The sequence below is a fragment of the Dendrobates tinctorius genome, unplaced genomic scaffold (assembly GCF_039654945.1).
Source record: "Dendrobates tinctorius isolate UK_male_01 unplaced genomic scaffold, ASM3965494v1 ptg000308l, whole genome shotgun sequence".
Lineage (NCBI taxonomy): Eukaryota > Metazoa > Chordata > Amphibia > Anura > Dendrobatidae > Dendrobates > Dendrobates tinctorius.
The window spans coordinates 1,266,064-1,292,500 of NW_027361975.1; the positions used below are offsets into that span (position 1 = coordinate 1,266,064).

The following is a 26,437-nucleotide window of genomic DNA, read 5'->3' on the forward strand; positions in this document are numbered from 1 at the left end:
ATGTTTCCACCACCATGCTTTACAGTAGGTATGGTGTTTGATGGATGCAACTCAGTATTCTTTTTCCTCCAAACACGACAAGTTGTGTTTCTACCAAACAGTTCCAGTTTGGTTTCATCAGACCATAGGACATTCTCCCAAAACTCCTCTGGATCATCCAAATGCTCTCTAGCAAACTTCAGACGGGCCCGGACATGTACAGGCTTAAGCAGTGGGACACGTCTGGCACTGCAGGATCTGAGTCCACGGTGGCGTAGTGTGTTACTTATGGTAGGCCTTGTTACATTGGTCCCAGCTCTCTGCAGTTCATTCACTAGGTTCCCCCGTGTGGTTCTGGGATTTTTGCTCACCGTTCTTGTGATCATTCTGACCCCACGGGGTGGGATTTTGCGTGGAGCACCAGATCGAGGGAGATTATCAGTGGTCTTGTATGTCTTCCATTTTCTAATTATTGCTCCCACAGTTGATTTCTTCACTCCAAGCTGGTTGGCTATTGCAGATTCAGTCTTCCCAGCCTGGTGCAGGGCTACAATTTTGTTTCTGGTGTTCTTTGACAGCTCTTTGGTCTTCACCATAGTGGAGTTTGGAGTCAGACTGTTTGAGGGTGTGCACAGGTGTCTTTTTATACTGATAACAAGTTTAAACAGGTGCCATTACTACAGGTAATGAGTGGAGGAAAGAGGAGACTCTTAAAGAAGAAGTTACAGGTCTGTGAGAGCCAGAAATCTTGATTGCTTGTTTCTGACCAAATACTTATTTTCCACCATAATATGCAAATAAAATGAAAAAAAAAACAGACAATGTGATTTTCTGGATTTTTTTTTCTCAGTTTGTCTCCCATAGTTGAGGTCTACCTATGATGTAAATTACAGACGCCTCTCATCTTTTTAAGTGGTGGAACTTGCACTATTGCTGACTGACTAAATACTTTTTTGCCCCACTGTATGTGATATAACCCTCTAGTTTATAGGCATAAAAAGTTTGAAAATTGTGACATTTTCAAAATTTTTGCCAAACTTCTTACATTTTCACAAGTAAACGCAAAAAATATTGGCCTAATTTTACCACTATCATAAAGTACAATATATCACGAGAAAACAATGTCAGAATCACCAGGATCCATGGAAGCGTTCCAGAGTTATTGCCTCATAAAGGGACAGTGGTCAGAATTGTAAAAATTGGCTTGGTAATGAAGGGCCAAACATAATTTGGGGGTAAAGGGGTATTCTGCGGACATAAATTAGTGCAAAGGTAATCTGGAGGCATATGCCAAAAACAACCAATCACATGGCTCCTTATATTTGCCATTCTGACTTAGGAAAATAAGAGCTACAATTTGATTAGTTGCTATTCTGCACACATTCAGTTTTCCTTCCCATTATGCACGGGCTATGAATATGTGAAGCATCTAAACTGAAAAAAGAAAAACAACATTTTGTCTGACACAATATTACAATAAATTGCTATGATACTATCAGTTATCGTCACCGTGAAGTGGGATTTCGCTAACTCCACCAAGATGGCTGCCAGGAACAGAGAAAGGAAGGTAACCTCCTGGATCTGACGTCATTGCGCTGGTCTACGGCAAAATGGCGGCGTGAGTTTGCTCAGTGGTGGACTGGTTCTCCTCTGGTGTTTCCCTGTAGTTCGGCGATTTCCCAGCATTGTGTGAGAGGTGTGTACTCCGTACGTCCCATCCATGGTTTCATTTATGGGTGCAGGGAATAGGCAGGGCCGGGGGCACCAGTGCAGCGGAGCAGTGCTTCATAAGACAGGAGGGAGCAGCGGGTACAGTGCCGGGTATGTGAGAACAGGCCCGGATATATGGGAAGAGGGAGGGGGCACGAAGTGCACGACAGTGCCAGGTTTATGAGAGCTAGCTATGAAGTGGAGGGTACAGTCCTGAGCATATGGATAGTGGACACTGAGCATGGGGCAGTGCTGGGAGCACAGGGCACCTGGTGCAGCGCTGAGTATCTGAGCAGAGGGCATCTGGTGCAGCGCTGAGTATCTGAGCAGAGGGTATCTAGTGCAGCGCTGAGTATCTGAGCAGAGGGCACCTGGTGCAGCACTGAGTATCTGAGCAGAGGGCATCTAGTGTAGCGCTGAGTATCTGAGCAGAGGGCATCTAGTGCAGCGCTGAGTATCTGAGCAGAGGGCATCTAGTGCAGCACTGAGTATCTGAGCAGAGGGCATCTAGTGCAGCGCTGAGCATCTGAGCAGAGGGCATCTAGTGCAGCGCTGCGCATCTGAGCAGAGGGCATCTAGTGCAGCGCTGAGCAGAGGGCATCTAGTGCAGCGCTGAGCATCTGTGCAGAGGGCATCTAGTGCAGCGCTGAGCATCTGTGCAGAGGGCATCTAGTGCAGCGCTAAGTATCTGTGCAGACAGCAATCTAGTGCAGCGCTAAGTATCTGTGCAGAGGGCATCTAGTGCAGCGCTAAGTATCTGTGCAGAGGGCATCTAGTGCAGTGCTGAGCTTCTGAGCAAAGGTGAGCAAATAGGAAAAAAGTCTGGCTGCATGGGTAGTGGGTATAACGCTGCTATGTGGTAGCGGGGAAATGTGGGTATAAGTATATAATATAGAGCAGGGTTTCCCAACTCCAGTCCTCAAGGCACACCAACAGATCATGTTTTCAGGATTTCCTTAGTATTGCTCAGGTGATAATTGCTTCACCTGTGCAATACAAAGGAAATCCTGAAAACATGATCTGTTGGTGTGCCTTGAGGACTGGAGTTGGGAAACCCTGATATAGAGTATATAATCCTGAGGAGGTTTCTGTTACACACATACTTAGTGTGTTTGTACTAGGGTGACCGCAAAAAATCGATGTCGGAATTTTGTCCGTCTGGACCCCACAAAACGATTCCCCTTTCCAGATATTGAGAGAGCCAAAATTTGAGCTCGATCAAACGACGTTAACCTGTGCCGCTCGTCGCTCAAAGTTTGAAAAAATCCAAATTGAGGTATTTTAAGATTTAGGTATTTTGCAAAGTCTGTTAGACTATAAAGAATGTGACAACAACATTGCAGAAATAGCCCTGACCAAATTTTCGAACCATTTGTGGTATTTGAATGCAGAGTTGGTGGGATTATCGTTTTTTGATCCCACCATTACAGACAATGAAAAGTTGTTAATGGCTAATAAATTGCTCAGTAGCACAGATGAACCATCAGAGCACGCTAGGGTTGTAAATCCAAAAGTTAGGAAAGAAAAATTAAAAGAGGTAGGAAGTAACCGACTTACGACCTTCTGACAAAAGATGAAGAACAAAAGCAATATGTCCTGCAAGTTGTAAGCAAATGCCGAGCATTATATTCTGATGTTTCAAAAACTACTTTAACAAAAGCTCTAGAATAGATTGGATAACTATGTAAAATTATCAACTCATGTAGGTTAGCGTGCTCTGATGGTTCATCTGTGCTACTGAGCAATTTATAAGCCATTAACAACTTTTCATTGTCTGTAATGGTGGGATCAAAAAACGATAATCCCACCAACTCTGCATTCAAATACCACAAATGGTTCGAAAATTTGGTCAGGGCTATTTCTGCAATGTTGTTGTCACATTCTTTATAGTCTAACAGACTATGCAAAATACCTAAATCTTAAAATACCTCAATTTGGATTTTTTCAAACTTTGAGCGACGAGCGGCACGGGTTAACGTCGTTTGATCGAGCTCAAATTTTGGCTCTCTCAATATCTGGAAAGGGGAATCGTTTTGTGGGGTCCAGACGAACAAGATTCTGACATTTTTTCCCACCCATATGAGATCCGGTCACCCTAGTATGTACTGTACATAAGTTTTGAACGCTACAGTGTATACTATATATACAACACAGTAGCATGCAAAAAAATGCTCTAAACTTAAAGGGATTATTTGGGCCTTTTTTTTTTCTATACAGTGTACCCAATCACTAACAGGCATGTAGTTGCTGATTAAGTGCCTGTTGTGCCCAGCATTGTCTGCTTGCACAGATCAATCTTGGCCGCTATTGCAGGTGATTCAGAGGCTTTCGCTGACTCCACCTCTGTTGATGGGGCGTGGCTGCTGACGTAATTCTGTTTGTGCGAGCAAGTATGTTAAACCCTTAATGACCGCCGATACGCATTAAAATGGCCTCTAAGGTGCTCTATTCCCTTATCACCGTTTTAAAACGGCGATCAGGAATAAGTGTTTAGTTCCCCCAGAGTCGGAAAATTTCCGGAGTTTCGGCTACTAGGCAAAGCTGAGACCCTGGAGAACACTACTGGGGCCATTTTTTCAAGTGATCGTGGTTATTCAACAATTAAAGGCAATCATATTAAAAAAAAAAAAGTGATCCAGTTTTCTTTCTCCTCTGACATGATATAACCTGTCAGATTAGAGAGAAATGGCGTCCCCAAGTCCCCCACGGCACCTCAGTACCGGCTATGCCATCGCCTGGCCCTCCTGCCTCCTCTGAAACAAAATGTTGGGCGCGTGCGCAGTGCGCCTGCCAAGATTTGCCTGCCTGCACACTGCAACTGCAGGGATCTTTCCTTTTGGTTGCTGACTCTTGATTACTGTGATAGTCTATTACCAGTGATCAAAGCCCAATAATTAGTAACTAGAACAGCGCTTGGGCTGTGCAACCCCATGATCACCCCCCTCCCCCATTTATTTCTTTGCCGTTGGGGTTAGGCCTGTTTCACACTTCCGTTTTTTCAAATCCGTCAAAATCCGTTGGTTTCCGTAAAAAAACGGATCCGCCATTTTTTTGCAGGATCCGTTTTTTTTGTCCCATAGACTTCCATTAGTGGTTACCGCGGATCCGTCAAAAAAACGGATCCGGTTTTTTAAAAACGGATCCGTTTGCATCAGTTTCCGTCAAAAAAACGGAAACGGATCCGTTTGGCGGACACAAAAACGGAAGTGTGAAACAGGCCTTAGGGTTAAAATTAGGGTTTTTTTTTTCAAAAGCTACAAAAAATAACAATATGACGACCTAATGTTATGAATTTTGTGTAGTGCCTATGGGTTCAAAATGCTTATTACACCTCTGGGTAAAGTCCATGAAGGTTGTAGTTTCCAAAATGGGGTCACTTGAGGGGGGTTCTGCTTTTTAGACACCTTAGAGACCCTGCAAGTGTCACATGCTGCCCGCCATCTCTTTCAGCCAAATTTGTGTTCTAAAATGCAAATATTGCTCCTTCCGTTCTGAGCCCTTCCGATTCCCCAAACACAACTTTTTGACTACGTGTGAGGTATCTCTGTGCTCGTAAGAAAGTGGGTAACAAACTGCGGCTTCCACTTTTTGGTGTTGCTTATTGCAAATGTGAAAAAACTGGGTCCAAAGCAACATTTTGGAGGTAAAATTTAAATGTATTTTTTTCATTCCCTTGGCATTAATTTCTGTATAGCACATCAAGGATTAAAAACATTTCTTGACAACAGTTTTGAAGTATTTGAGGGTGTTTGTTTTTAAAATATCACTTTTGTGGAGTTTCCCCATATATAGGCCCCTCAAAGTCCATTTAAATCTGAATAGGTCCCTAAAGAAATTGGTTTTGTAAATTTGTTGAGAAAATGAGAAATTGCTGCAAAACTTTTAACCCCTCTAACATCCTAACAAAATAAAATGTTTGAAAAATGATGCAGATGTAAAGTAGACCTATGGGAAATGTTATTTATTATTTTGCACAGCATCAGTGACTGGTTTAAGGATATCATTATTGAAAATTGTAATATTTTTTTTCAAAAATTTTTCTCAAATTGAGATATTTTCACAAATAAGTCAATCAAACAAATTTTACCACTAACATGAAGTACAATATGTTATGAAAAAACAATCTCAGAATCACCGGGATCCGTTGAAGCGTTCCAGAGCTATTATCTCATAAAGTGACACTGGTCAGAATTGTAAAATTTGGCCTGGTCATGAAGGTCAAAATTAGCGCCGTCACTAAGGGGTTAATCATTATGACACCAGTTGTCAAGCCCCATAGACAAAGCGGCCTGGAAGAGGAAGAGCTCCTCTGTTGAGATGGAGCAGCTGAATCACCACCAGCAGGTCTGAGCCCGCACTGGATACCACAGGCAGGTGATTAGAAACTACCGTACCTGCTTTTTGGTTTTTAGGCACATAATGGGAAAAAAAATAGATATCCTAAACAGAAGAGTTAAAAGTTTATTTTTATCAATTAACAAAATGCAAAGTAAATGAGCAAAAGAGAAATGTAAAACATGTCAATATTTGATGTAACCGCCCTTTCCCTGTAAGGGTGAGTGCACACAGTGCAGATTCACCTGCGGATTTTTTCACGTGGATTTGCAGGTAAAACCGCAGGTAAAGTGACCTGCATTTTTCCCCTGCGGTTTAAAACCTGGACAATGGAACAGGTGTCAAACCGCTGCGGAATCCGCAGAAAGAATTGACATGCTGAGGATTTACGGCAGCACGCTGAGTGCCACGGCTAGCACCGATCGTGGGCACTTAAACCCTCTGATTCCGCTGTCAGTAGTGACAGCAACATACAGGAGCGTCGTGCAGGGAATGGGTTCCCTGCGCTCTTCCATCAGGACAACACAAGAAGGCCATGGTGTCCTTCAGCTAAGGTGGCTTCACAGTGCCTGCATAGGACAGGACCTGAGACGCCTCCTTTCCTGCCTGTCAGACGCTGCTCCGATGTTCTGCAGTGCTGTTGCACCGTGGGCACTGCGGTTTTGAAATCCCATTGGCTAACATGGTACTGTACTTTGCTTGTGGATTTGCAGGGCTAAATCCGCTGCGTATCCGCAGCGTGTGCACATACCCTAAGGCTGTGTGCCCACCATGAGCATTGGTGCGTGTTCAATGCCGTATATTATTTGCTGTATTATAAATGTAGCGTCTTACAGTTCCAGCAAAGTGCATGGGATTTATAGAAATCTGTCCACTGTGCTTTTTTTTTCTTCACTTCACGTAAATTTCTCCTGCCGATATGTTCTGAGTTTTATGGGTAGATTTTTCCCATAGACTTGCATTAGATGTGGAAAAGTGCAGATGAAAAACGCACATATTTTTGCATCAGAAACGCATTAAAAATGCATGTAATCTGCACATGGCTGTATCAGTAATGTTTTGTCAAAGCCAAATGCCAGGAAGTATCAAAAGCAAAGCAGCTTTATTTAAAACATAAAACAAAAGATGAAAAAAACGCGGTTAAAAGCCGCAAGTAACCTAACTAGCTTAAGTAATTAGTGCAGAAAATCTACAACGTGAAAAACTCCTCAATGGCTCGTCTGGGAACGTAGATTAAAACAGTATTCATTCTCCTAGGTACATTTGAACACAGGTTTTGAAGGAACTCAACAGGGAGGTTGTTCCAAACATTTTAGAGAACTAACCACAGATCTTGTCTCTTCATGTAATCCCAGAAATGCTTGACAATGTTTAGATCAGGGCTCTTTGGGGGCCATATCATCAGTTCCAGGACTCCTCGTTCTTTACACTGAAAATAGTTCTGATTGATATTGGTTGTATGTTTGGGGTGGTTGTTCTGCTGCAGGATACATTCTGAGCTGATCAGACTTCTCCCTGATGGTATTGCATGATGGACAGTGGAGAGAACACTTCGTAGCATAAGATTTACTCTCTCATGAAGGAGTATTTCAGTTCCTCCTTGAGGTTTATTTTGCAGTTCCTCATTGCAGATGGCTCCAAAGAGGAGATGAATGTATCTTGCTTCCTGCCCCACATGGATTCACTGGTCAGGTGCTAGAAGCGAGGTGGTCACCGGCTCCGGCATGCTTCATGTGTCAAAGCAGAGGGCAAACAGTGAACTCTCTGGCCCTGATTCATCATTGCTGATTTTCCAATTTTCTGGAGTAATTTACTCCTCTTTTTTTTTTTTTTTTTAAGTGATATAAGCATTTGCTCCTTATTTTAAGTTTTTCACTGCTTTTTAAGTTGTCTTTCGTTTATAAATCTATTTTTTCAACAACAATTAGCAACTTTTACTAAATGTCGCATTTAAATTTGGTGACTTTTTTTAAAGGATTTAGAACTTTAGGTGCTGAAAAATTGCAAAAAAAGAGTTAAAAGTGAACCGATCATCAGGATTTTGCTCAGTAAACTACAGACAGTGTCAGGTTGGCGCCGTTATACTGATTAAATGATAACTGAGTGAAGAAATCCATCTTGTGGTTGTTTAATCTTTATTTTCAGTTTTCCGTTAGTGAGATTCTCGTGCTTCGGGGCGGCCTATGGGGGGGCTTCATGTTTTGCTCTGCTTAGGTATTCATCTGTATGGCTTATGGCAGGCCACTGATCCCTTACTGATATACCCTCTATTTTACATACTGCTTTTGCGCAGTTAATATTTTGGCCTTTTAAAAAAAAATGTAACTCCAGCAAAATGGCAGCGGCGTTTGCGCAGTAGCATCTATCGCTTGCCACACTAGATGCATCTTACAGGTTCATACTTGCTGGCCTTTTCCAAAATCATTTGCATTTTATCTTTTTATAGTTGTATTTCTATTTTCAGTGCTCACCTCTAAGTCAGTGCTTTTCTGGACCATAGGCCATAAGTTCTTCAGGATGGAGAAGGAAAAGGGTTACATGAGTAAGGAGATCTTCAATCTCACCCTGGAGATCATCTACCTGCTGACTGGAGAGGTGAGGGGTCCTAGGAATGTCACATCATTCTTAGCCTTGCTTAAACCCATGGTAATTCTGAGAGTGTTATCTTATGGACATTGCTCTTGTGTGCCTCTGGATGTGAGCTGGTTTTGATTATATTAAATCCCATCCTTTTTGAGACTTTCTCCGTAGCCAATTGAGAACTGATCACGGCCTGGGATTCATATATGATCCTACAGTAGTGGGTGGTTGCATAACTGCTTTAAACGCCCTTGATTGGTTATTGATGATACCATTACAGATTATTGGATAGCGTATAATTAAATCCTTTGTGCCTTTCCCTACCCCTGTCTATGTCCTGTCTTCCCTTATATTATTTGAAGTTTATTGAAGGTATGTTAAATTGTTAGTTTACACTCCCTTGCATGGGAGTTCATAACTTGGACTTGGTTTAATAAGTTTCTAAATAAAAATTTATTGAAACTAAATCCCGTCCTTTTTATCATATAGGATTTTGTGGTTGTGAAGAAATCTGGTGAAATTGTTGCATGCCGGATTTCTCCAAGTGAATTGAAGGCATCAGGTGAGGAACACGATCCCATCACATTGTCTCCTTCAAATACCCAGTCTTCTGAAAAGAATCATGAAGGGAAGATCCTTAAACTGAGCAATAAAGTGATTCACCTACTTACTGGAGAGGTAAGCATTGTTGGGACATTATACAGCGACCCTGGGGAAAAATTTTATTATTGATGGTGTTTTTCTAGAAGGTGTGCGGTTACAGCGCATTGTATTTTTGCAGATTTGTAAATTTATAGAAAACGAAGATTTGCAAACAAAGAGCGAGCGGTGTACGGAGCAACTGCAGGGTACGTGCATATCTTTGACTGATGAACATATTTTGTCCCTTTATTTTCTCCTTTTGTGAGCCCCCTGGACCATTCAAAAATGGTTTTTTTTGTTTTTTTTTTAAAAGTGGACCCATTAGATATGCAGGGTAAAAAAATGTACTATTCCTTCCTATTTGCACTAAGGTAGGTATATATCCAATAACCCTCGCCAAATGTAATCTATAAAAATGTTGCAAAACTTTTAATTGGTGTTCACACTAAATAACCATCTTGAGCAAAGTTTTAAAAATACCGAGCAGTGTGAATAAAATTAGTCTCAACGATATACCGTATTTTTCAGACTATAAGACGCACATTTTAATAAGAAAAAACCCTTGTTAAAATGTCTGTGCTCCTTATATTCCAAAGGCAGCTTCCTGTGATAGAGGAGAACAATGACTCAGCGTGCTTCCCATTGACAGATAAATGCTGTCTCTCCTCCTGCCCTACACTTATCTATGTGATCAGTGCAGAGCAGGATAAGAAGCCACTAGGACCTGTTCGGAGACTGCACATCCTGTACAACTCCAGTACCTTTCAGGTCATGTGAACAGCCACATGCCGGGAAGGAACTGCAAGATGTGGTAATATATCTTGTGTGTATGGGGCAGAGCTGTGTGTGTCTATATGCATATGTAACAGAGTTGTGTGTAGGTCTATATGTTCTGCAAGGCTACAGCGCTAACCATTAAGACACCATGCTGCCCATATGTACTAAAAGCCACATGTAACACATTATTCTTGGTATTTCATTTTTAAAATGAACAGTATAATTGGTGGAGAAAGGTTGAAGTTGATGGATCTAGGTCTTTTTCAACCTATGCATTTATTGAAAAATTATTGGGTCTCTGCGCAAGTTTAACTTGGTGTATGAGAGCCTTTTTTAGTGTGAATCCATGCAAAGAGAAAAGGTCGCACTCATCGAGATGGAAGTTTCACTGATTTATTGACATATCATAAACATGTCAAGTCGGGGGAGTGACATAAGGAGTGCAAGAAAGTGCCTTTCTTGCACTCCTTATGTCACTCCCCCGACTTGACATGTTTATGATATGTCAATAAATCAGTGAAACTTCCATCTCGATGAGTGCGACCTTTTCTCTTTGCATGGATTCCCAGGATTGACTGTTTCCAGGTCTGGCACCCGAGATTCCCAGCTGCTGGGCTTCTGTATGCCGCACATCATTTGAAGTCACACGGTAACAGCGGTGCCGTCCGCTTTTTATCTTGAGTTTTGTCTTTTTTAGTGTGACTTCACATCAAAACTACACCAGATGTGGATGTGGCCTAGGCATACTATTGCTTCACCCTCAATATCACCTGACAGTTTATAATATAGAAGCTGCAGATGTGAAGACATGTAAGCTCCTCACAATGCATGGAGGTCTCCACCCTAAGTGTATACCAACAGAAAGGCGAGTGGTTGAGGTTTGATAACCATCCAAGCCACCATCCTGGATGAAACAAGGAGTATCCAGGAATACATCAGAAAAATGTCACCAAATGATGAGATGCTGAGATAATACCTAAGGCAGGAAAAACAGGAACATGAAGCGCCATGGCAAGACAAGATGCTGCATGGGATGTACCATCGACAGATAATGGAAGTGGCTGACATGGAGAAATCCTACCAATAGTTAGAGAAAGCTGGACTCCGAGATAGCACAGAGGCACGAATCATAGCGGCACAAGAGCAAGCATTAAGTACCAGATACATAGAAGCAGGAATATACCACACAAGACAAGACCCAAGGTACAGACTATGCAAAGAAACCTCAGAAACCGTCCAACACATAGTTGCAGGATACTAAATGCAAGCAGGAACAGCATATACCGAACGCCACAACCAAGTAGCAGGAATTTTATACAGGAACATCTGCACAGCATATGGGCTAAGTTCGGGTGGGAGACCACAGAGAAAGTCGTGGAGAATGAAAGGGCTAAAATCCTGTGGGACTTGAAGATCCAGACGGATAAGCAGGTGTTGGCTAACCAACCAGACATTGTCATAGTAGACAAGGATCAGAAGACAGCAATGATAATAGATGTGACAGTGCCAAGTGACAGCAACATCAGAAAGAAGGAATATGAGATGCTGGAGAAATAGCAGGGCCTCAAAGGAGAACTCGAGAAGATGTGGAAGGTGAAGGCAACAGTGATCCCAGTGGTGATAGGAGCACTTGGAGCAGCGACCCCTAAGTTGCAAGAATGGCTACAAGAAATCCCAGGAACAACATCTGAGCTCTCCTTCCAGAAAAGCGCAATGCTGGGAACAACTAAGATCCTGCGCAGAACCCTGGCCTCTGGTAGAGGACCCAAGAATGGACAACAAAGACCACCCCCACCTATTATTTAGCTTACTTTGTGCCAGATATTTGCATTCAAATTTTCTCACATTTGTAACATAAGGCTGTAGCGCCTTGCTGGGCGCAAAAATGTCTTAAGTGCATTATACGTATTGCTGAAGTCTTTAAAGATGTCTTTTGCTTCATTTAGCTTGATAAATTGCCCCCATTGTTTTAATCTGCTTCTTGTCTTCTTCTTGACAGATGAGTCAAGTGGTGTAAATACACCAGTGAGATTTTCAAGTCCAGAATATCTTCCAGAAGAGGATAAGGCCACCACTGAAAATATCAACCAGGTACCTTTCAGTAAAATGTAGACATGATGGAATGCAAACATGTGTTTGAAATAACAATATTGATCAAAATATCAGGATAATGATAGATCTTGTAATAGATCAATATTGTATTAAATAACACTGCCCACTTTCACCAAGCCAGGTTCTTCTTTTCCAGAGCTAACCATATTGTTTCATCCTCCATCCTTTTAACAGAGCCAGGTGCATAGTGTCATCGTCCCCCTGGACAGAATCCCCCAGTTATCATCTGTTACTTTACATTCAGCAACACCAGGAATTTATTGGAGCAGAAGCAAACTACGAGCACAATGATTCATTACCTATATTGCCCACATTTTTCCAAGCCATCAAGCCTTTTCATGCTAGTTTCCTGCCTGTCCAATGAGGAAACCACTGCGCTTAGCCTAATTTTTAAGTAACAACGGTAATTTAAAAAAAAAAATGCTGCATTTGGTAAAACATACAATGCTCAGCATAAATGAGTACACCCCAGTTGAAAAGTACGATTTTAATCAATATCTCACTGTACACAAGACTGTTTCCAAAATTTTGACAAGGCTCAGTTTCAGAGCACATTTTTTAACCTATAACATAAAAGTTAATAATAAAACTTTCATGTCAAAATCTTCAATTTCACTCATGCAAAAATGAGTACACCCCCCAAAAAAACCTACATCTAGAATTTTGTATGACCGCCATGATTTTTAAGGACAACACCAAGTGTTCTAGGCACAGGATGAATAACTTGGTGACATATTGCAACATCTATCTTTTTTTATATCCTTTAATAGTGACCTCTTTTAGAGCCTGGATATTAGATGGAGAGTTAAACTCAACTTATGTCTTCCAGATTCCTCATAGATTTTTGGTTGGGTTCAGATCACGAGACATACTTGGCCACTGAATCACTTTCACCCCGTTCTTCTTCAGAAATTCAGCAATAGTCTTAGATGTGTGTTTTGGATAATGTTAGAAAAGTGCACATCTACCAAGGGCACGGAGTGATCGTAGCATCTTCTCTTTCAATATAGAGCAGTACATCTGTGAATTCATGATACCCTAAATGAAATGTAGCTCCAAGACACTAGCAAAAGTCATGCACGTAAGGACACTGCCACCTGCATGATTCACGGTAGGCACCATGCATTTTTTTTTTTTTGTACGCCTCTCCTTTCTGGCGCCATATAGTTTTGATGCCATTTGTACCTAAAACATTTATATTGGTGTCAACACAGCAGAGCAGGGGTTAATTTTCCCTAGGGGCCACATGAGGCACCAACTGTTGTGCAGGGTCAAACCAATAGGCTAGAATTAATTCTGCTCTATGTTAACACATTAATTATAATTTTATATTAATTATACCACTTAATATCTATTCTGTTATTTCTAAACACTGTTTTTCGGTGATTCCTTTGTATCCCCATTTATACTGCACCCACGCACACAAATGATACACCATTTGAAAGGTAAATTTGCCCCCTTCAGCAAGAAAATACACATCCATGATTTGATCACAAAATACAGTTTAAACATTAATTTTCATAAACCCTGCAGTAAGGAAAAATGACCTGCAGTTGGCACCACAGTACCCTAAAGCACACTACCAACTTTGTAAACATGCACTGCTTTTTCGCTGATTACTTTGCCACACACACACATGCACACACACACACGATACACCATTTCAAAGGTAAACTTGCTCCCTTCAGCAAGAAAACAGCTAAACAAACCACACATTCACGATTTTATCACTAAATACAGTTTCAACATTCATTTTCATAAACCTGTAGGAAGACACAATGACCTGCACATGGCGCCTCAACCGGAAAACATTTTTTGGCCTCTACTTATCAAAACAATTTATTGTATTACCAATCTACATATATAAATACCTGTCTGTGTTCATCATCTCATGAAATACATTTACATTTGACCAGCTTGCTTTTTCTGAAATTGCCTGCGACCCCCGACGACCAGTGTGAAAAATTTTTGCACGGGCCAAGCTAGTTGAGCTGAATTATGAATTACTCCTAACAATTCCTATCTTAGCATGTGTAACATATCTTGCCAGTAGCAGCTGATCAAAACCCATATAATTTACTTCTTTTTATAAAGTTTATAAATCATATGCTCCTGTTATTCAGTCCTTGTTTCTTGATCCACAGTGACCCACAAGCAGTGTGGCATCCCTGCAAGCCTTCACACTAGCAATGTGGTGTCCCTGCAAGCCCTCCCACATGTGGTGTCCCACACAGGATGGTCGAAGATTAAAGAAATAGGGAGCACTACTTAAGGGTATATATAAAATAGAATCTAATACGTACAGGGGTGCTGCACAATGCACAGAGAGTAGCATGCAATGAAGAAGAGAAAAAGATCCATGCATATAAAGGCGCACACCCAAAAATAGACATATATACAGTACATGCAAATATGTGTATAGATATATTGAAATTTTATTGGTAGACAAAAAGACGACGGTAAAATCATTTAAAAAATGACTAAACACATAACTATAAGTCCCATGGAACAACAATATTTCAAAATACAATACCACATAGAAAAGGTATATACATGTGGGAAAACAGTCCCTAGAAAATAGCAGTGTATGTAAACAGTCTCCTAATGCATGAGTATAATGCCGACCTGGGCGTCCCCAGGGGTCTGTGAGGAAAGGAACCCTGTATAAAGCGTCAGAAAGCCCAGAGAGCGCTATGGGAAAGAAAATGTATGTTTGGAAAGATGTCCCTAAAACAAGGAAGGTCTCCCTAACGTGCAGAGACAAAAGTAAACTGCAATAGAGATAACGCCAATAGATAAATGAAGGCTCAAATAGCCAGCAAGTCCCCAAACAGAGCAATCCATGTCAGAGCATCAGGGACGTCAGGACAAAAGGAACAATGGTCCCGGGACAAAAGTGATGTGGGGAACCCCACGCGTATCGCTGATAGCCGCAGCTTCGTCAGGGGAAGTGTTAGTCTCTGCACGTTAGGCAGACCCCCCCTTGTTTTAGGGACATGTTTCCAAACATACATTTTCTTTCCCATAGCACTCTATGGGCTTTCTGACGCTTTATACAGGGTTCCTCTCCTCACAGCCCCCTCGGGATGCCCAGGTCGGCATTATACTCATGCATTAGGAGACTGTTTATACACTGCTATTTTCTAGGGACTGTTTTCCCACATGTATATACCTTTTCTATGTGGTATTGTATTTTGACATATTGTTGTTCCATGGGACTTATAGTGATGTGTTTTGTCCTTTTTTAAATGATTTTACTGTGGTCTTTTTGTCTACCAATAAAATTTTAATATATCTATACACATATTTGTATGTACTGTATACTGTATGTCTATTTTTGGATGTGCGCCTTTATATGCATGGATCTTTTTCTCTTCATTCCACACAGGATGGTCCTCACAGCCCCCTATATACAGTAAGGTCCCACACACACAGCCCCCCCTATATGAAGTATTTAGTAGGAGCCCCCACACACAGACCACCCCCCCAATATCCAGAGGGAGCCAACACAGCCTCCCGTATATGCAGTGGGAACCAACACACAGACCCCAATATGTTTGAGGAGCCAACTCACACAGCCCTGCCCTGTATACTTGAAGAGCCAACACAGTCCCCCCCATATGTGTGAGGAGCCAGCATGCAGACCCCTCGGTATGCATTGAGGAGCGCTCACACGCGGAGGCCCCCCCCCCCCCTGTATGCATTGAGGAGCGCCCACACGCAGACTCCCCGGTATGCATTGAGGAGCGCCCACACGCAGACCCCCCCGGTATGCATTGAGGAGCGCCCACACGCAGACCCCCCCCGGTATGCATTGAGGAGCGCCCACACGCAGACCCCCCCGGTATGCATTGAGAAGCGCCCACACGCAGACTCCCCGGTATGCATTGAGGAGCGCCCACACGCAGACTCCCCGGTATGCATTGAGGAGCGCCCACACGCAGACTCCCCGGTATGCATTGAGGAGCGCCCACACGCAGACTCCCCGGTATGCATTGAGGAGCGCCCACACGCAGACTCCCCGGTATGCATTGAGGAGCGCCCACACGCAGACTCCCCGGTATGCATTGAGGAGCGCCCACACGCAGACTCCCCGGTATGCATTGAGGAGCGCCCACACGCAGACTCCCCGGTATGCATTGAGGAGCGCCCACACGCAGACTCCCCGGTATGCATTGAGGAGCGCCCACACGCAGACTCCCCGGTATGCATTGAGGAGCGCCCACACGCAGACTCCCCGGTATGCATTGAGGAGCGCCCACACGCAGACTCCCCGGTATGCATTGAGGAGCGCCCACACGCAGACTCCCCGGTATACATTGAGGAGCGCCCACACGCAGACTCCCCGGTATACATTGAGGAGCGCCCACACGCAGACTCCCCGGTATACATTGAGGAGCGCCCACACGCAGACTCCCCGGTATGCATTGAGGAGCGTTACGCAGACTCCCCGGTATGCATTGAGGAGCGCCCACACGCAGACTCCCCGGTATGCATTGAGGAGCGCCCACACGCAGACTCCCCGGTATGCATTGAGGAGCGCCCACACGCGGACCCCCAGTGTACTTTGAGTGCCCACACGCAGACCCCTGGAATGCATTGAGGAGCGCTCACACGCGGACCCCCAGTGTACATTAAGGAGTACCCACACGCAGACCCCCCACAATGCATTGAGGAGCGCCCTCACGCAGACCCCTGGTATGCATTGAGGAGCGCCCACACGCGGACCCCCCGGTATGCATTGAGGAGCGCCCACACGCAGACCCCCCGGTATGCATTGAGGAGCGCCCACACGCAGACTCCCCGGTATACATTGAGGAGCGCCCACACGCAGACTCCCCGGTATGCATTGAGGAGCGCCCACACGCAGACCCGCCGGTATGCATTGAGGAGCGCCCACACGCAGACCCCTGGAATGCATTGAGGAGCGCTCACACGCGGACCCCCAGTGTACATTAAGGAGTACCCACACGCAGACCCCCCACAATGCATTGAGGAGCGCCCTCACGCAGACCCCTGGTATGCATTGAGGAGCGCTCACACGCGGACCCCCCGGTATGCATTGAGGAGCGCCCACACGCAGACCCCCCGGTATGCATTGAGGAGCGCCCACACGCAGACTCCCCGGTATACATTGAGGAGCGCCCACACGCAGACTCCCCGGTATGCATTGAGGAGCGCCCACACGCAGACCCCCCGGTATGCATTGAGGAGCGCCCACACGCAGACCCCCCGGTATGCATTGAGGAGCGCCCACACGCAGACCCCCCGGTATGCATTGAGGAGCGCCCACACGCAGACCCCCCGGTATGCATTGAGGAGCGCCCACACGCAGACCCCCCGGTATGCATTGAGGAGCGCCCACACGCAGACCCCCCGGTATGCATTGAGGAGCGCCCACACGCAGACCCCCAGTGTACTTTGAGTGCCCACACGCAGACCCCTGGTATGCATTGAGGAGTACCCACACGCAGACCCCCACAATGCATTGAGGAGCGCCCTCACGCAGACACCCCGGTATGCATTGAGGAGCGCCCACACGCAGACCCCCCCGATATGCATTGAGGAGCGCCCACACGCAGACCCCCCCGGTATGCATTGAGGAGCGCCCACACGCAGACCCCCCCGGTATGCATTGAGGAGCGCCCACACGCAGACCCCCCCGGTATGCATTGAGGAGCGCCCACACGCAGACCCCCCCGGTATGCATTGAGGAGCGCCCACACGCAGACCCCCCCGGTATGCATTGAGGAGCGCCCACACGCAGACCCCCCCGGTATGCATTGAGGAGCGCCCACACGCAGACCCCCCCGGTATGCATTGAGGAGCGCCCACACGCAGACCCCCCCGGTATGCATTGAGGAGCGCCCACACGCAGACCCCCCCGGTATGCATTGAGGAGCGCCCACACGCAGACCCCCCCGGTATGCATTGAGGAGCGCCCACACGCAGACCCCCCCGGTATGCATTGAGGAGCGCCCACACGCAGACCCCCCCGGTATGCATTGAGGAGCGCCCACACGCAGACCCCCCCGGTATGCATTGAGGAGCGCCCACACGCAGACCCCCCCGGTATGCATTGAGGAGCGCCCACACGCAGACCCCCCCGGTATGCATTGAGGAGCGCCCACACGCAGACCCCCCCGGTATGCATTGAGGAGCGCCCACACGCAGACCCCCCCGGTATGCATTGAGGAGCGCCCACACGCAGACCCCCCCGGTATGCATTGAGGAGCGCCCACACGCAGACCCCCCCGGTATGCATTGAGGAGCGCCCACACGCAGACCCCCCCGGTATGCATTGAGGAGCGCCCACACGCAGACCCCCCCGGTATGCATTGAGGAGCGCCCACACGCAGACCCCCCCGGTATGCATTGAGGAGCGCCCACACGCAGACCCCCCCGGTATGCATTGAGGAGCGCCCACACGCAGACCCCCCCGGTATGCATTGAGGAGCGCCCACACGCAGACCCCCCCGGTATGCATTGAGGAGCGCCCACACGCAGACCCCCCCGGTATGCATTGAGGAGCGCCCACACGCAGACCCCCCCGGTATGCATTGAGGAGCGCCCACACGCAGACCCCCCCGGTATGCATTGAGGAGCGCCCACACGCAGACCCCCCCGGTATGCATTGAGGAGCGCCCACACGCAGACCCCCCCGGTATGCATTGAGGAGCGCCCACACGCAGACCCCCCCGGTATGCATTGAGGAGCGCCCACACGCAGACCCCCCCGGTATGCATTGAGGAGCGCCCACACGCAGACCCCCCCGGTATGCATTGAGGAGCGCCCACACGCAGACCCCCCCGGTATGCATTGAGGAGCGCCCACACGCAGACCCCCCCGGTATGCATTGAGGAGCGCCCACACGCAGACCCCCCCGGTATGCATTGAGGAGCGCCCACACGCAGACCCCCCCGGTATGCATTGAGGAGCGCCCACACGCAGACCCCCCCGGTATGCATTGAGGAGCGCCCACACGCAGACCCCCCCGGTATGCATTGAGGAGCGCCCACACGCAGACCCCCCCGGTATGCATTGAGGAGCGCCCACACGCAGACCCCCCCGGTATGCATTGAGGAGCGCCCACACGCAGACCCCCCCGGTATGCATTGAGGAGCGCCCACACGCAGACCCCCCCCCGGTATGCATTGACGAGCGCCCACACGCAGACCCCCCCCCGGTATGCATTGACGAGCGCCCACACGCAGACCCCCCCCCGGTATGCATTGACGAGCGCCCACACGCAGACCCCCCCGGTATGCATTGACGAGCGCCCACACGCAGACCCCCCCCGGTATGCATTGAGGAGCGCCCACACGCAGACCCCCCCGGTATGCATTGAGGAGCGCCCACACGCAGACCCCCCCGGTATGCATTGAGGAGCGCCCACACGCAGACCCCCCCGGTATGCATTGAGGAGCGCCCACACGCAGACCCCCCCGGTATGCATTGAGGAGCGCCCACACGCAGACCCCCCCCGGTATGCATTGAGGAGCGCCCACACGCAGACCCCCCCGGTATGCATTGAGGAGCGCCCACACGCAGACCCCCCCGGTATGCATTGAGGAGCGCCCACACGCAGACCCCCCCGGTATGCATTGAGGAGCGCCCACACGCAGACCCCCCCGGTATGCATTGAGGAGCGCCCACACGCAGACCCCCCCGGTATGCATTGAGGAGCGCCCACACGCAGACCCCCCCGGTATGCATTGAGGAGCGCCCACACGCAGACCCCCCCGGTATGCATTGAGGAGCGCCCACACGCAGACCCCCCCGGTATGCATAGAGGAACGCCCACACGAATCAAGAAAAACAAAATACTCAAAACCTGTGCAGGGCGGCTACGTGGAGCGGCCTGTGGGCCACTGTTTTCAGTCCTTCGGTTGTCTCGATCCCTAAGGCCTGATAGGAACAGCCATAGGGCCAGATGGGGCCATGAGCTGCGCTTTGCCCATGTCTGCTTCAGGGCATAGATTCTCAGCCCATCAGCCATGTTCAGCTGAAAACCACTACAGAGTGGAGGAGACTGATGGATAAGTGTAGTCTCATGCCCCTCCATCAGCAGCATTTTGGGGACAGGTGTGCTGAGAAGTCTATGGGGAAGGCCATACTAGCAAGTGCAGGAGAACCTGTAATCTACATATACGGCCGGAGTCACACTAGCGATTAAATCGGGCGACTGCAATGCGATAAAAAATCGCATTGCAGTTGTCCCTATGTTATTCTATGGTACTTCTCCCATCATCCGTTTTTTTATAGGATCCGTTCCTCGGACCGAGACAATCGCAGCATGCTGCGATTGTCACAGATTTTCGGATCGGATTCGCCAATGCAAGTCTATGGATGCGATTAAAAATCGCATTGAAAACGCACCACACGTGTGACTTGCGATTAAATCGCAAGACTTCTCCTGGTCAACAGGAAATAGCAGGAGGCATGGGCAGGAAGCTTTGGGATGCAAATTTCTCTTGCAGCATAAAAAAAAACAGGAAGAACGCCTCCACGGAGTCCTCCATCATGTCCACGCCAGTCAATGTGGAAATGCTGATAGTTCTGGTCCAGGAGAGGCCAGAACTATGGGACCAGAGAGATCCCCACTATGCTGACCGCACACGCAGGGAGGCAGCGTGGAGAAGAATCTGTGCCCAGATGTTCACTGGATATGCGGCAAGACCTCGGGAGGAGCAGGAGCAAATTAGTAAGTTAAATAATGTGTCCACATAATCAAATACCCAAATGTAATCTGCTCAATGTAAGTCCCAATATGTGTCATCATCGCTCACATATCTGTACCAAATTACTACGCCATTTTTATTGTGTGCATATTTTCAACATCTAAATGACACCTCCCTGACTGGCACCATGATGAATTTGGCTTACAAAAATGGAAATAGTTAGCTAATTGTTCTGCCACCAAATGCAGTGCTCTCCTTGTTTTTTTGCCCGTATCTTAGCCACTATATAACTTTTGTTTTTTGACTCAAAGCATCATAGATGTTCGCATTATTACCACAGGTTTTTCAACATTTTGTTAGCAATTCTGTTGGTTAGAAGGTCCTTTGTAGTAGGCCTCAACCTTTTCCTTTTTTTTTGTAGTATTGGTGTGGAGCCATCAGGGATATAATTCATATAATTTGCAAAATGTGTGCCTAAGCATATGTAAAACCTTGATACCATAGCCATATGTGTGGTGTAACAAAATCCTGTGTTTTTGTTCACGTTGTAGTGACTGATGTGACAAGGCGTTGGAGCAGCTGCAGGGACACATAGGAGGGAGAGACAGCTGAGGTCCCGTAGTGGAGCGGCCGGAACCACAAAGAGAAAATACCTCTACTTCGACCGCCTACATTTCCTTGCTCCTGTGATGGATCTGAGACCGTAAGTGCATGTTTTAATGTAGTACTTTGTATATTCTCTATGCAAAATGTAATTTATGTTTTTTTCCATTGTAGCACCGAGTCAAACCTCACAGAGAGGGAGACTGGTTCCGACTCTGAGGTGGTGATTGATCCTGAGTCGAATGTTGCTGCAGGGTCCGACCCATCTGCAGGACTTCCCAGAGCCACACCACCACCAAGATCACCACCACCAGAATCTGGTAGCCAGGCAGCACAGCATGATGACCAGGGCAACAGTAGCAGCCCCACCATGCCACTGGATTCCTCTCCACAGCCTTCGGCCCTACCACGACGAGGCAGGCGCAGGAGAGAAGGAGCACCTTTGGGAACAAGAATGCAGGTGGACCAAGGTGTATTGGACTACTTGTCCACAGCTGCTCATGATGATGGGGAGGAGGCTTATGGGCGCAGTCTGGCACAGTATTTGAGGGCAATTCCCCGTGGGTACAGGCTGCGTACGAGACGGGCTCTCCAAATCGTTTTGGATGCCAGCACACCACCCAATAATCCCCGCACTGTGTTTCAGTTTCTGGAAAGGCAGCTGTCAGGTGAAAATCAAATTGATAGGCTGGTTGGACTTGATGTGACAAGTAAACCATCCTTGGAACCTGTTCCTCCTCCTCCTCCTCCGCCACGGGTGCCAACACCTCCGCCTCAGCCTGCACACATCCCCAATGTGGCTCCACAGGTCCAATATATGGGCCAGGGCGCACATGCCCAATATGGCCACTTTTAACGTACCCAATGTTGGTGGGTGGCCACAACATGGGTATGTTAGACATGGACATATTGGGCGATATTGGCAATTAGGGCAGCCCTACCAGGACTACACACACCAATTTCAAAATTACCCCTACCCAAACCCACAAATTGATCCTGGCAGGATGCAACAGATGGCACAGCCAGCTGTCAGCGCACAGGGGGACAGAGATGTGGCCCAGCAACCAAGGCCAAATGTCCTAACAGACCCCCAACCTACCATGACTTGTAGGTTTTCCTTTTTCCCTTTATTTTATGTTTTGTGTTTTATACATGATGTTTAATTTTTGGTTTGGAATGTTAAATACTAATGTGCTGATAACATTAGGCCATATGGCATTACTATGGTTATTTGGTTTCGGCAATACCAAAAAAAAAACAAGTAATAAACTTGTTAACATTCACAATGTGTGTCTGTTCATGTTCGTACATGTTCTGTAATGTGTTAGATAGATATAGTAAAAAGTACTTTTTAAAAATAAAAAAGGCCAAGCAAACAATCTTTATGAGAACACAACACAACCAAAGCACTACATAGATAAGGCATCATCTTGCCAGGGAGTAGCACCCTGAGGTGTTAGAAAATAAGTTGTAAACACATCACGTACTTTGAGTCCAGAAATTGGACGACGGGGTGGGATTACATGTGTCCTAGGCCTAGACAGATTTGCAGACTCCACTTCAGCATCATCATGTGAGGGGCAGTCATGAATTCTTGTGAAGTTATGTAGGACCACACAGGCTTTAATAACTTCATTGGCATTAGCTTCACTCAGCTGAATTGCGGACTGTAGGACCCTCCATTTGACCGTAAGAATACCAAAGGCACACTCCACCAGTCGGCGAGCACGTGATAGGCGAAAGTTAAATATTCTACACCGGTGGTCAAGGGTTCGTCGTGGATATGGCCTCATGACATGTCTGGTCAATTGAAACGCCTCATCTGCTACAAGAACATAAGGCACCGGTTCCAGATTTGAGTTGGGAAGCTGACGTGGTGATGGTAGGTCAAGCTCATTATTACGCAGCCGCCGACCCATAATGGAAGAATTGAAGACTCTGGAGTCTCCAGTTCTTCCATAGGCCACAATATCTACAATTATAAACCTGTAGTGAGTGTCGACCAAAGCCAACAATACTACTGAAAAATATTGTTTGTAATTATAGAATTGGGACCCTGAGTTCGGCGGCTTACGCACACGGATGTGCTTCCCATCTAGGGCTCCAATACATTGTGGAAACTGGCACGTGTCCTCAAATCCACGGGAGATACGCAACCAGTCTGCCATTTTGGGCTCCGGCATTACCACATGATGGAGTCTGGTCCAGATTTCGGAGCATGTAGACCGTACAATGCCAGAGATTGTGGATTTCCCAATTAAAAATTCTAAATGCAGACCAGCATATGAAAGGCCAGTTGAAAGGAAGCTAAAAAAAAGAAAAAACATGAGTACACAGCCGAACAAACAACAGATAAAGCTTCAAACACATTTAAAGTCGAGGAATTCTAAAGTAGACATGATCAACATTAAATTACATGCCATGGCTTGATTCAGTAAGCCACAAGCATATGAATGTTTTGGGGAAATGTGGTAGACAAAATTTAATAAAAAAGTGCAATAAGAAATAAGGTTCAAGGTCTGTTAATGAAATATGCTGCTTCACACATCATCAACATATTTGGTTTGAGACATACCGTAAGGTGAGGAGTAGACGCTCCTCTGCATCCTCGTGTCCTGAAACGTGATCCCAGGGCGCACAATCTCGAGCAAAATATCAAATGTAGCAAGGCTCATCCGACAATATTGAAAGAACTTCTCTGGATGGCTACGCAGAGATGTATAGAGACGGTGGAAATGGCCTTTAGATATCCTTCGGAGCAAAAGTGGATGGACCCACATTCGCCTACGCCTCCTCGGATCCACAATCACAGGGTATTGCTCGTCAAAACGTCGGGATATAACCCAATAGAAAAGAACACGCTCAGTGGTGTTAAAAGTGAGCCTGTCTGTCATGTTTAGTACAAATCAGAGCTTACAAAATCCAAGCACTGACTGTATGTCAAAGGTAGCAGGCTCACACCTGTTGGAGAGCCCATAAATATAGGGCGGGATGATTTTTTTAAATGAGTTTCAGGCCTAAAACCCGTTATTTATCAATTTTGGAATGGTCAGAAAAAAAATCGCCAGACGGATGTCAAATGGATGGTTACATGCGATTAAAATCGGATCAATGAAGAAAAATCGCATCACAGACGGATCACTGGTCAAGAAACCTTTGTGCAATTTCGGACCGTTAAAATCGATCCGATTTTTTAATCGTTTGGTGTGACTCCGGCCTACTAGTAAAACTGCAAAATCATGTACAACACATGTATTGCACACACAGAGGCCCCTAGTCATCATTTGTGTAACTGACCTTTCTTTTGTATTGGGTTGTTCATTATCAGTTTTGCGCCAAATTCTTCAAAATGATGCACACAGGTTGAATTTGTAGCAAAAGCAAAGTTTGTTTTTTTTTCAAATTCAGTTTTTATTAAAGGATTTTCTTCATTACAGAAAACAAAATAGAAAACCTGTTATCAACAGATACATATTAAAGGGTTAGATAAAGAGCAGAGGAAAAGGTGCCCAATAATTGAATGGCGGGGATGCAGAGGGGAGTAATGTATCGACACCAATAATATAATGTATTTTATGGTATTTTCTGATTGCTAGGAGAGCAGACCACATGAGTCCCAATTGGTATGATAGAGATACGACCCTGATAAGAGGGTAGAATATAGCCGTAAGAATATAAGCATCTGACTACTGGAATTCAATCCAATCTCTCCAAATCACACAGTATCTGTCTATGTTGGAGGGGGACAGGGTTCTTAAAGGTTCCATCCTATTAAGGAGGGAGATCTCTGACAGCCATTCTTCCAGAGTGGGAGAAGCGCTGCTTTTCCAATGGCGAGGAATTACATTTTTGGCTGCCTGTATTAGATAGCCTATCGCTTAATGCTAGTAAGAAGCATAAAAAGTAAGTGAGCCTCAGGGGACTTGGGAACAGTTGAACCTGTGAATATCTTAATAAGTAGAGTCCAAAAGCCAAGATTTTATTTTTTTTTTTTTTTTACTGTTTTCACCTATTTGGAGCACAAACATCACTTGTTAGTCTACAACTGCACAAAAATAAAATTTGACCGGGTAGTATTGCGCAAAAATGTTGTGACTTTTAAAATGTCGCAAATAATGAATTGGGCAAAAACGTTTGGCTAAGGAAAACTATGCCAACATGGTCCAACAAACAAAAAAGTCTTTTAGTAAACTATCAATGGTGACTATATACACGGCCACCATATTGTGCAAATAGCACAAGACCCTGTTGCCCATGTCTTCAGTTTTGTCTGTAGAGTTAGCAATCTGTCTATTACCGCTACCTCCGTGTATCTGTATTTCACATAGCATTGCACATACATATAATATATCTGATTACTGCCACCCAAAAAATAACACTGTAGAAAAATAGGTTCTATCCGATTGAGCCACGAGGAAGAAGGTGCCAATGTCAAAAGAATGTGCAGATGAGGACACTTCTGACACTGTCGCACCCCGCAGATATCAATGGGGGTTAGCAAAGAAAGATGGAGGCTGGGGGATAATCATCCCTTCATAGAACATGACCAGTAATACACGGGTGGTCACTATAACATCGTGCACCCAAAATAAAGAATTTAAATCCATGAGTTTAAAAAAATCAATGAAAATAAGGCCAAACTCGCAGTGTCAGATACAGCATGTTAGGACGAATAGGTGCATAATGATGGAACCAAATGTTCTAACGGAGACTGGTGTTGGGCTCTGAGTCCTCTCTTGCTGAATAAGTTCATGTCTTTTATGAGAATCGAGAATCTATTATCAATATAAGACTAGGTTTCCCAAGACAGTCTCTATACATATGTATTGGCCCCACACGTGACCCTGCAGCAAATCCCTGGTTACAGTGGTCAGTGGTACAGCAAATGATTAACTGCATCGGGCCCGTTTTGCCATAGTAGAAAGCCCGGACACAGACTACAGTGAACTGGAGGATGGATCATATAAAAAAAACGCAATAAATAAATGTGCGTGATCCACCCCCCCCCCCCGGAAGAA

General features: G+C 45.9%; 1 protein-coding gene across 1 annotated transcript in view; it reads left to right on the forward strand.

Moving 5' to 3' along the window:
- The first annotated feature begins 1,517 nt into the window (after positions 1-1,517).
- The window catches only part of LOC141073606 (uncharacterized), a 47,233-nt gene continuing 22,313 nt past the window's right edge, over positions 1,518-26,437 (forward strand). Inside the window, exons 1-5 of the mRNA XM_073560901.1 lie at positions 1,518-1,546; positions 8,489-8,619; positions 9,094-9,282; positions 9,386-9,452; positions 12,023-12,114. Of these exons, the coding sequence (XP_073417002.1) occupies positions 8,542-8,619; positions 9,094-9,282; positions 9,386-9,452; positions 12,023-12,114 (426 nt within the window). The 5' untranslated portion in view covers positions 1,518-1,546; positions 8,489-8,541. The remainder of the gene's footprint in view (positions 1,547-8,488; positions 8,620-9,093; positions 9,283-9,385; positions 9,453-12,022; positions 12,115-26,437) is intronic.